The sequence below is a fragment of the Elephas maximus genome, chromosome 16 (genome assembly GCF_024166365.1).
Source record: "Elephas maximus indicus isolate mEleMax1 chromosome 16, mEleMax1 primary haplotype, whole genome shotgun sequence".
Lineage (NCBI taxonomy): Eukaryota > Metazoa > Chordata > Mammalia > Proboscidea > Elephantidae > Elephas > Elephas maximus.
The window spans coordinates 47,155,799-47,167,804 of record NC_064834.1 but is presented as its reverse complement, the minus strand read 5'-3'; the positions used below and the strand labels follow the sequence as shown (position 1 = coordinate 47,167,804).

At 43.6% G+C, this 12,006-nt stretch overlaps 1 protein-coding gene across 9 annotated transcripts in view; it reads left to right on the top strand.

The window, feature by feature from the left end:
• Window positions 1-12,006, top strand: part of SORBS1 (sorbin and SH3 domain containing 1) — a 248,800-nt gene that overhangs the window by 138,795 nt on the left and 97,999 nt on the right. For all 9 annotated transcript variants that reach the window (XM_049855961.1, XM_049855957.1, XM_049855953.1 and 6 more), the window contains 2 exons: window positions 81-209; window positions 7,265-7,377. In XM_049855961.1, the coding sequence (XP_049711918.1) occupies window positions 81-209; window positions 7,265-7,377 (242 nt within the window). The remainder of the gene's footprint in view (window positions 1-80; window positions 210-7,264; window positions 7,378-12,006) is intronic.

Genomic DNA, 12,006 nt, shown 5'->3' with positions numbered 1-12,006 from the left:
AACAATTTGCTAGCTGACTGTTGCTTTCTTCCTTTGTGAATATTGGATCCAGGCTTCTCTTTTGGGTCTTTTCTTTTCAGACATGGATCCTACAAAAGTCTGCACCGGGAAGGGAGCGGTGACTCTCCGGGCCTCTTCCTCCTACAGAGAAATCCCAAGCAGTAGCCTTGAGAGCCCTCAGAAAACGCCACCCTCTGAAAGCAAACCAGGTGTGCTACTCCTCCAAGAGGAGGGAAGAGTTCGGAGCTGTGTGAGAAGGGTGTGAGGCCATTGTGCTTCTGGAGAGGGGAGGTCTGTATGCCCTACAGCACTAAAAGTGGGCGGTGGAGTGACTCCTTGGCCCCATGCTCCTGAGCCCACACGTGACTACTGACCCACTGTGGTTGCCACTCTAGGAAAGGTGGGGCTCAGGAGAGGATACCAAGTAATTTCTTCCTAAAACTAGCCTAATCCAGTCTGTGCAGGCCTAACTAGGGAAGATCCAGCTCCCAAGCTTTAGATCATATGGGTTGGTTTAAAGGAAGGGCCATATCCTCAACCCCATAGCCCAATACGATGACCTTAGCAACTGCCTGGCTGATCCTATGGCAGAGAATGGAGGGTGGTGGAGGAGAGGGAGCCTTGAGCTCCTCCTAGTGGTTAGAGTGTGAACATACATGTATAGAGTAGAACACACATGCTACATATACACCTCACCATGCAAATACCTTTTCAACAATATAAATGGTGACTATACATGTGGACCTCACCAGATGGAATACCAGGAATCAAATTAACTACATCTGTGGAAAGAATATGGAAAAGCTCAAAATCATCCATCAGAACAAGGCCGGGGCCAACTGTGGAACAGACTGTCAGTTGCTCACATACAAGTTCAAGTTGAAGTTGAAGAAAATTAGAACAAGTGCACGAGACCCAAAGTACAACCTTGAGTATATCCCACCTGGATTTAGAGGTTTTCTCAAGAATAGATGTGACAGATTAAACACTAATGACCAAAGACCAGACAAGTTGTGGAATGACATCAAGGATATCATACATGAAGAAAGCAAGATATCATTAAAAAGACAGGAAAGAAAGAAAAGACCAAAATGGATGTCAGAAGAGACTCTGAAAGTTTCTCTTGAAGGTAGAATAGCTAAAGTGAATGGAAGAAATGATGAAGTAAAAGAGCTGAACAGAAGGTTTCAAAGGGAAGCTATAGAAGACAAAGTAAAGTATTATAATGAAATGTGCAAAGACTTGGAGTTAGAATATTGAATATACCATGGACTGCCAGAGGAACGAACAGATCTGTCTTGGAAGAAGTACAGCTGGAATGCTCATTAAAAGCAAGGATGGTGAGACTTCGTCTCACATACTTTGGACATGTTATCAGGAGGGACCAGTTCCTGGAGAAGGACATCGTGCTTGGTAGAGTGGAGGGTCAGTGAAAAAGAGGAAGACCCTCAACGAGATGGATCGACATAGTGGCTGCAACAATGGACCCAAGCATAACAATGATTGTGAGGATGGCACGGGACCAGGCAGTGCTTCATTCTGTTGTACATAGGGTTGCTATGAGTTGAAACCAGCTCGACAGCACCCAACACCACCATGTGTTGGCTGTGCTATGAGTACTGTATAGTGATTTGAGTTACTTTAGGAAGTCCTCTGTAGTCTTCAAATAAACCTACATCTCATGAAGTTCTACAGACTAATTTGGTTGAAAAAAATATATCTTTGAAAAAAAAATTAAAATGTAAAACTCTGAAGAATTGGGGGGAGCAATCAGTCATGAACACTTTACAGTAAATTAATCTTAGTAGGTTATTTTCCTCCTCATAAGTTGAGATCATTGAATTTAAATCAGCATTAATTCATTCAGTATCATTTGTGTGCCAGGTACTAAGCTAGTCACTGGTAACTGTGATGGGAAATGTGGTGAAGGGAGGAAAAGGAAGAATAATTCAGGGTGTGTTAGGTGAGGGTAAGAGGCAGTTTGTTGCAACAAAAGAGCCAGGACTGGACTCCTAGTCCACTAACTTGCTTTCTGGCCATGGGTAAGTCACAATGCCTCTGAAGCCATATAAAGTGCAAGAGGCTTAGTTTCCAATCCTTTCCAGGTCCAAAATGCTTCATGACCTTGGGAAGTTTGGGAATTGATCTAACACAGACAGAATCTCATTCACTGGGGACAAATTCAAGATTGTATACTAGGGCTGTGTGGGTGGAAAGGAACAAGCTATGTTTGAGTAGAGGGGGGAAAACCACGTTAATTAAGAATGTTTTATAATATGCTAGACTGAGTCAACACTGGGGAGTAATATTAAAAAGAGGATATGACTCTGGAGATGGAACATTCAGGAACAGAGAACTTGGCCTCTTACCATACTACCCACTGGCTAGCATGCTGCTGTCTCTGGGCTTTGGCTGTGTCCATGTGGTTCCCCAGACCTCTTCATATCTTGGTCTCTTCCTTCCTATGGGCTTCTGAATGGCAGTTTGCTGGTCCCCACCAGTCTCCAGTCCTATCCTAGGGCCTGGGAGTCCTTGGGCCTTGAACAGACTTATGAAAACAGTTTTGGCGTTTGTAGGTAGCCATGCTCACACCGGGAGCCCAAGTGTGAGTGGCTCTTGTGAAGGATTAGGCATGCATCCTATTCCCAGCCCCTTCCTAGATAGCTAATGTCAGATACCATGCAGCTCCATTCCTCTTCACTGGAGCCAGCATCTGCCCCAGCTGCTCTGTCTGCTTCCTCCATGCCTTGTTCCCTGGCCTTAACTACTTCCTCCAAGCCTTGTGGGTCTCCAGGTTGCTGATTATTTGCCTGGACTGGGAGCATCTGTGTTCTCCCAGTTTTCTTCCTTATGCAGCCCCTCAACGCCTACATTGCAGGAATGCCCCCTAAGTTTTTAGTCCTTGCTCCAACTCCATTATCCCTTGAGAGATGGTATATTTCTGGGGTCAGAAGTCCTCTATTGAGCCTCAGCTCTGGTCCTAACTGTCTTTGTGATATGAGCAAATTACATAACTGTAGAGAGCCTCAATTTTTCATCTATAAACTAGAGATGATCATAATAGTCTTGTGGGGTTAAATGAGCTCTTTCATGTAGAGCATTTAGCACAGAGCCGGACACGTAATTGGTGCTCTTAAATGCTACCCATTGTCATTAACAGGAGGCCTGTTAAATACTTGAAGTAGTTTAAATTTGAGGCAATGAGGGGTTGGGGTTAGGGTGATGGTAGTGGGAATGAAGAACAGGGGTCAAGAATGAAATGACAGGGCTTGATGCCGTGTACTTAAGGACTAAGGAGGGGTAGGACTCTGTGCTGACCAGGAGGTATCTTCCCAGGTTGACTAGGAGGATAATTGTGACACCCATAGAGGTGAGTTTTTGTGAAAGGGGTTGGAGTTCCAGTTTTTAACACACTGAGTTTCTTGGCAAGGGAAGGACTTTTAAGAGGAAATTTTTAATAGGCGTTTGGAGCCCAGGATGTGGATTTGAGAGTCATCTGCATTGAAGTGAACATTGGGAAGATGGAAATGCTGCCTGAGATAGAGTGACAGATGGTACCTTCAGCATTGCCCAGTTTTTACTCACTCTCCAGACTCCTGCCCTTGAGTTGTGGCTTGATTATGGATCCCTGATCATAGCTTACTGACCAGCTTCTCAAACTCTGAATGTGGACCCTGGTTTTTGGGTAGGAACCATCTAAAAAGAATTGCAGTAACCTCAGTCCTGGCTCCCTACCCCTGGGAGAGGTCTCAGTATCGTATCCCTGTGTCCTGGCCTCCGTATGTGGTTGGGTCTGGGTCTTGGTCTTGAGAGAGCATCATGTTGGTCCAGAGAAACTCCACCTGTTTCTCCAAGTCAGAAGGAGACAGGGAGCCCAAGTTAGTGGTGGGTGTGAAACCAAGCTTTCTGTCTGATTTAGCCTGAAGACCTGGCTTGATATGCCAACTTGTGTTCCAACTCAGATAATAAAGCCCAGTTCAGCTCTTAAATTTCGTTAATTCTGTGCCAGTTGACTCCAGTCCATATTGCCCGATTTTAAGCTACAAAGTTAGCTTTGGATGTAAAGATTCTTGGACCTATGATCAACTCGACTCTCGGATTTGTTCTCCAGAAACGGCAGTAGCAAAAATATATCACAAGAAAACTGACATTAAAGCAATTAAGATACCTTGTCTAGTCCAGCTAAATTAAAGTCTTTTATTTTTTTAAATGAGGTATGCATAAAAAATAAATGCAAATAAGATTTGGAACATGCTTAGATCCACTTTTAACACCTCTCATGTAACCTTGGATACTCTACTGGAACACACCAAGATTAACATGATGAGAATTATCCCATGATCCCAAGAATAACTGAACAACAAAAAACTTTAGAACAGGCTAGAATAAAATTAGCACAGAATGAGTCAAAAGAAAAAATCAGGGGACTTCAGCCATAAGCCAGAAGAAAAGACTGTATATAAAGAACAGATGGAGGAAAAGATAAGGCAAAATCAGTTATACTTCTTGCTGAAAGACTTGGTCTCTTCAGGGCTGTAAAACCTATTTCAGATCCAAATTTCCAAGGCTTCCTGCCATGCCCCTGAAAGCTCTAAGGTAATATTTATTGAAAGAAGCATTTTCACAGTCTCCTCAATCAAGAGTTAATAATTGATGATTATGTTTATGAAATTTCATCCTACTGCACTCAGGCACAAATGGCCCTGGACTGCTACCAACCTTGGACGTTCAGAAGACTCAGAAACAGATGGAGGATGATGGCACATCAGAAATACCACCCTCCTTAACGAGGAGAGAAACACTTGAAGAGGTCCTAGGAACCACCTTTTTTGGTGACAGGGGAGAGGTACAGTTTTAAAGACTCGAGAATGGGAAGGAAAAAATGGGTCCATTCCCGAGGATATAATGCTCTTGAAGCTATTTATGAAATGTCAGAGGTCAACAATCTTTAATTTATTTCTATGTCTGTTGGAAGTGTTCTTCCTAATGCTTTGGATTCCGATTTTACTAAGCACATACTTTGTGCTAGATACTTTCATTTAGTTCCCATGACTCAAAAGAGCTAGGTATTACCTCCAGTTCACAGTGAGACAATCATCTGTTATGAGGTGTGTAGTTAGTAAGACAGAGTCAGGATTCAAAGCCTAGGGAGTCTGATGCCAGAGTGATAGTCCCTTTATGATACCTAGAGATTTGGAGGGATAGTCATATCTCAATTTTCCCTGACTCACCTGTTTGATAATGTCACTTCAACAGAGCTCAGTTGAGCATCAAAAGATAGGCAAAATAATATACCCTGAAATCCATGTACAGTTGATATACATTACTGAGCAGCCCCTCACTCAGAGCCTGTTGCTGTATAGTTTATACACAAATATAGTAAATGTGGTAGAATGACTTGACAGATCAAGGCTGACTAGAAGAAACTTAAAAGGAAGATGGGACAGTAAAAAGTGATTGATGCAGAGGAGGGAAGTCCCAGCAGTCCGGGGCCATGTAGTGCAGCGGCTGGTGACCTCACATGGCAAAGCAGCCCATGGAGTCATCAGTACAGTAATAGCTGTTCATAGTGTACTCGCTGTGTCCTCAGGAAGGACACACTGAGCTCAGCATCCTTGTGAGAAAAGGCTGAGAAGAGCACACAATACACTTTAGAAACTCTTTCATTCAGCATTGTTGCAATTTGAGAGAAAATTGTTTTTGATGCTTAAAGGAGTGACTCCTCAGCCAATCTGGCTAATGAAGCTGTTCAGAGAAACTCTCCCTGTGCAGACTAGAGAGTGAAGGTTTTCCTATAAGACAAAGGTGTCACATTGTGACATTAGATCAAGGGTCAGCAAACTATGGCCTGTGAGCCAGTCTGACCCATGCATGCTTTTGTATGATCTGTGAGCTAAGAATGGTTTTTACATTTTTAAATGGTTGAAAAAAAGTTAAAAAATTTTATGCCACATGAAAATGATAGGGAATTCAAATTTCAGTGTTTATAAGTAAAGTTTTATTGGAACACAGCCGTGCTTCTTCATGTGTATGACTGCTTTGTGGTACAGTGGCAGAGTTGAATAATTGCAACCAAGACTGTGTGGCCCACAAAGCCTGAAATATTTGCTTTCTGGGTCTTTATAGCAAGTTTGCAGACCCCTGGGCTAGATGAAGGGTAGAGATAAGAGGTGATGCAGAGAATGATGATAATCAGTAATCATTATTGAACTCTGCTGGGCACTGTGCTCAGCGTTTCACATACATTGTCTCATTTAATCCTTATAACAACCCTCATGCAGCCGACATACCATTATTCCCATTCTGCAGATTGGGAAACTGAAGCTTATAACTCGCCCAGGGTCACAGAGCCTGTAGAGGGTGGAGGCAGGATTTGAATCCAGGTCTGGCTGCCTCCCCAGGCCAGCTCATAACCACAGTGCACTACAGCCTGTGGTGCCAGGTGAGTCATATTAGGAGAGGTTTAGGGACCCTGCAGTGCACTGGGCAATGGCTGGGAGAGCAAGGTGGCAGCCGGCTGAAGGGAGACAAAGGTGCCTTATAGTGTGTTGAAAACTCAGGATGGCTGATTAGATTTTGAAGTGTTTTCATCGCTCATATAGTGGAAAGAAGAAAAGCAGGCAGGAGAAAAAAAAAATCCGTTATCACAGCAGATGCCTCTGGGCTTAAATCATGTTCTACCCCTAGCCCAGCACCAACACTGTGGACAAAGTGCTTATCCAGGTCTCCCTCTCTCTGGTCTGTGAGCTCACCCCGCCTGCTGTGAGGAGAGGTCATTCTGAACCAACGTCAGGCTTGAAGGGAAATGAGAGTGAGCAAGTGAGCGCTGGACAGCAGAGCGTTCTGCTGCCTTTTTGTCTGTAAAATAAGAATGTCAAGGAACAATTGTTTCTTCATTACTGTGAATGTGAGCCTTGTGTTTTCAAAGGTCAGCGCCTGTGAGTGCACCATGGTTTAGAGTGGGTTCCTATGGTAATTAGGCCATCGTGACTGAGGGCGTTTTGAGTCAGACAACAAGGCACTGGGTTTCCATCCTTCTGGGCAGCCCATGCTTCTTTCCTGCAAATGTAACTATTTCTGTTTTTCCTCTTCTCATTTTCATCACTTTCTGCACCAAACGTAGGTAGGTCTGGAGCCAGAGAATTCCTCAGAAGGTATGGTGTCTCTTGCATTTTTTCTATTCTTGCTTTCCACCAGGGACTCCCGAGTTAGAGGGGAACCAGGGAATGTTCCTGGGAGTGAGAGGTTTTTGTTTTTTTCATAGATGAGTGGAGGCTTTCTTCCAATGCTGATGCCAATGGAAACGCCCAACCCTCTTCACTTGCTGCCAAGGGCTACAGAAGTGTGCATCCGAACCTTCCTTCCGACAAGCCCCAGGTAGGCATCTGCCCAAGGGCAGGGTGGGGACTGGGCACCTAATTTTGAGTCCTTTTTTTAGCTTAGACTTGTGACATCCTGCTCCACCAACTATGTAATGGAATAAGTTCTGAGGCAAGCTTCTAGAAAACCCCACAAGGACTAGAGTTTGGAAAAGTTGGGGCCCAGGGGAGCAGAGACATAGGATGTGTGTACCAGGGTATTTGAAATAGGCCTGATGTTTCTAGGTTTGATACTGGGGTAAAAATACTCTGAAAGAGGGAATCCATTTAACCTTGAATACATGGGGAAAAGGTCTGAGCCTGTTTGTTATTGTTTTTTAACTTTTTAGTATGTAATATTCAAGAAAAGAGTGCATTCTTGTGTTTATTCCATTCATTAGCTGGAATTGAGGTATAAGAGTTCAGCAACTGTATCCTTACAGATTAAGATCAGTCAGCTTTGCCTAGACCCCAAATTCAGTGGCTGAGGAGCAGGCTGGTTGACTTGAAATGGCAGTACAGTTGAGCTGAAACAGCTGCAGTTCCGCCCTACAAAAGAAAATCCCCCAAAATTGTACGACATAAACCAAACCCATTGCTGTTGAGTCGATTCTGACTCATAGCGACCCTATATGACAGAGTAGAACTATCCCATAGGGTTTCCAAGGAGTGGCTGGTGGATTCAAATTGCCAACATTCTCTTTAGCAGCTGAGCACTTAACCATTGTACCACCAGGGCTTCATTGTACGATATAGAGTAAGGATAATTTTTCGTTAAGTCTTTTCTCTCAGCTGTTTTCCTGATCTTTCTTCCCTTCCCCTCTCTGTTGCTACTTTGCCATTTAGATGAAAGGGATAGACCCTGTCTTAAATTTAGGTGATCTGTGCAAATGATTTTACATAGAGGAGCCATATTCATGGAATGGAGCAGTCCTTCTTAAAGGGAGCTGTGCTGCTCAAAAATGGCTGCAGAAGTGCGTTCCTTGTGTCCACTTCCCTGTGCCTTCCTTCTGTGACTGTGCTCTCTGACTCACAAGGAGCAGAAATTCTGCATGTCCTTCAGTGCCCGCCCCTGTTCTCCTATGATCCTCTGGCTCCTACTCCTGAGAACACAAAATTTTACTGGTACCTGAATGAAACTGAATCAGAAATGCTGTCTCCCTCTCTGCAGACCCCTATCTTCCCAGGCCCAGAGCTGGTTGCTAAATCATTGGCCCCGCATGCTGAGCGGCACCATTCAGCCTTTCTGCCACTGCCACGGCCTGTCTGCCATAGGTACTGCCCAGTGCACACAGGGCTGCTGGTTAGAACCAGAGCCGAGAACGTGCCTGGCCTCCTGAAGTCCTCATCAGACATGGGGACTTGGCGAGGTCAGTTGTCTGGACAAATAACTCATTGTTTTTCCATTTCTAAAAGCTTTCCCCAGGTACAAATGTGTTGTCTGTGGCCATCCTTATTCAGCCATCTCAAAAACTGATACACTTGGCTCTGTCCAGATTGGAATATAGTGCTGATTACGGTAATCCAAAGCACCTGTGGAAGCACACCTTTTCCTCCACTATCAGTGACTTAGCCCAAAGGGCAGCTCAGTAACTCCTTTGGCTCTTCAACAGCTCTTCTCAAGTCATTTTCAAAGCATGTGAAGTAAATGAAAATTCTTAAAGCCTTTTAAAATACATTTATTGAACTCAGATGTATCGAGCATTGGTTGTATTCAGATCACTGTGTTAAACATTGCCCTCATGGAGTTATGGTCTATTAAGAACAATCATGCTGTAATATCTCCTTCAAACACTGTTTTCTCATTACCTGTCACTATGCAAGAATTCTCCCTTAAAGGGAACCTGGTAAATTGCCAACACAGAGGTATTCTTTTGCATATACAATGTAAAATTAGCCATCCAAATTTCAAGAACCTTTAAGTCATGCATTACCCCTTGAATTTTTTTAAAATTTGTTCTTAATTCAAAAATGACTTCTTATCTGTCTAGCCATAGCCAGAGCTGTGAGCGTGTACCAGCTCAGCCAGAGTCAAAGAGGGCTGAACTAGTGACCATCCTAGGTTGGTTTCAGGTGAAGAAAGCTCTCAGACCCTGTGGGGCCTAGCATCTCTGCATAAAGACGGATAGCAATCCTATTTCCTGGTGCTCCTATAGGCTTTTCCGTTTGCTGGCCTGGACCTGCTGCCTTGTTCTCCGTACCCAATAACAGGGAACTCGGGCTTCCCTGTCTATGTCATCGCCACCATGAGGGTCTCCAGCAGAGGTAGAGATTGGTGGTTTCTGGAACTGTTGAAACTATGAACATATCAAAGATTCTTCAAGCAGCACCATTTTTTCACTGGTCCACTTTCTGAAAAAGATAAATGGAATTCCATTAGTAGCCAGCTGGGCAGGGATGGGAACTCTCTGTGTGATTCCTACAATGTTTAAAATAAACCAAAAAATAGTTCCTTCTATGTAAAGTCACTGCGCCAAACCTCCCCCACCCCACCTCCTTTAGGGCTAAAAGAAGCCCCAGGACAGGAAGACCTTTGGCTCTAAGTGCATTGTCAGCACCCTGGGGGAAGTGTCCTCTCTGAGGGTCAGAGCCCTGGGAAGGCTTGTGGCCTGATGTAATACAACCCGTCCACCATATATGGCCACAGGCAAATTAAGTTAAATACTCGCTGAAATTGATTTCTATTTTTGGACAAGAAGGAATCCTGTATGGGATACTTGAGCTCTAAGTAAAAGTAAATCCAAGCCCAAATCAAAATAGTCTTTTACTTAACGTCCTTAACAGCCATTATCAACTTACCAGCAGTCCCTGTGGTGTGTGATAATCAAAGTGTTTTGTTTCTAGAGAGCATCATTTAGTCTGTAAACATGCTCCAGCCTCCAGCCCAAGTTGAATGAAACCAAGTGAGTTCATCTGAAAGGTTTTACCCTTGCTTGCTAATTAAGAGGTGCTGCTCATTTTGTGTTTTTTGGTTCCTACATACGGCCACGTTCTCCAGAAACCATCATGGCCACCTGGTAGAACAGGCAGGCGCATCAGGTTAACCTAGAATTACCCAAATAGCTCTTCTGCACTGAGGTTGTTTGCAGCTTGAAAACTGATTTTACTAAAAGATTATTTACTGTCTCTGGATTGATATTCTAATCCAGACTTGTAAAACTTTTTCACTTCTTGTCCATTTACCCTTTCTAACATCCCTTCCCCTTGCCACCTGTATGCCACAAAAAAAAAAAAAAAAAAAAAACAGGCCAAGCTCGGGTATACCTCACCTGTGCATTTTGGAGTATGGTTCTGGTTTTCTTCCAGAACTGGAATATCTTTAAAGAAAGTCAAGGACCAGTGAAGAAAATCTAGGAAAATGAACTTTCCTCATCCCATGGTCTGATTGCCAGTTGAGCCATAGGCTGGCAAATAGTTCTCACTGGAATGAGATTCACCCCATTTCTTGACCCTCTGCCCCACTGAGACCCAAGATGGAGCTAGGAGCTGTGCTAAGGGAGGGGAATGAGATGTGAAATATGACTTTCTAGCTGTGAACCTGTAGCCAGAGCTTTGGACTTATGCAGTGAGTCCTGGGCTGATAGCCCAACACCTAGGATTGTTTGGGTTTGGTATTGGGCTAGGTAGGAGTGGGGATGGGACTGGAATTTGATAAACCACGCCATCAGGTGCTTCATTGACTGGTCCCTTTTTTGTGTGCATCAAAAATGGGAGACTAGATGCTTTTAATCTCATGCTTGTCTTCCTTGTAATAATTAGTTCCATCAAATTGTTTCCTCTGAAAAGAGAGCACATGTGGATTGTAAATCCTTAGCGTTCTCCTCTTGGTGAGCTTTAATTTGTTATGCGGAGCTCATTGGCGTAGTGATTAAGTGCTACGGCTCTTAAGCAAGAGATTGGCAGTTTGAATCCGCCAAGCGCTCCTTGGAAACTCTATGGGGCAGTTCTACTCTGTCATATAGGGTCGCTATGAGTTGGAATCGACTCCACGGCAGTGGGTTTGGTTTTGGGTTTGGTTATAGAGCTCATTGCTGTATCTGAGTGATTCCATTAAGACATCTGTCTCCTGGGAACACAAATAAGGATGATTCTTCCACTTCTCCTTTTCCCAGGAGAAAAGAATGAAAGGCACTCAGAAGAATTTCAGTGAACTTAAATTTTTTTTTTAATTTAATAAACTTTATTTTTTAGAGCAGTTTCGGGTTGACAGAAATTGCACAAAAAGTACAGAACGCGTGAACTTAAAATTTAAAGCCAAAGGCTTAAAAAAAAAAAAGTCTTTGAGGAAAGGAGATGAGAGAGAAAATTGGGGCCTTTGGGGCTTCTCCCGGTGACATTTTAGTTCCTTTGGCACCTCTCTTCAGTCAGGAGATATAAAAAAAAGTACAGGTCAACCAAGGATTGGTGTCAAAATGGACTCAGTAAATGGCATCTCATAGGCTGTGCTCAGTCTCCTTTGATATAAAGGAGAGTCAGGCCTTCCCCTTCACAGGTGAGTATGATTACATGCTTGGCCACTTGGCTTTAACCCAGGAGAGAAATATAGGGACCATGAGGATCTAAACTGAGAATTTGCTTAAAAACGTGTGAAATATTGCTTTTTCTTCATATGATGTTAAGCTGCTGTTTCTAATGGTCGTCCTTCTTT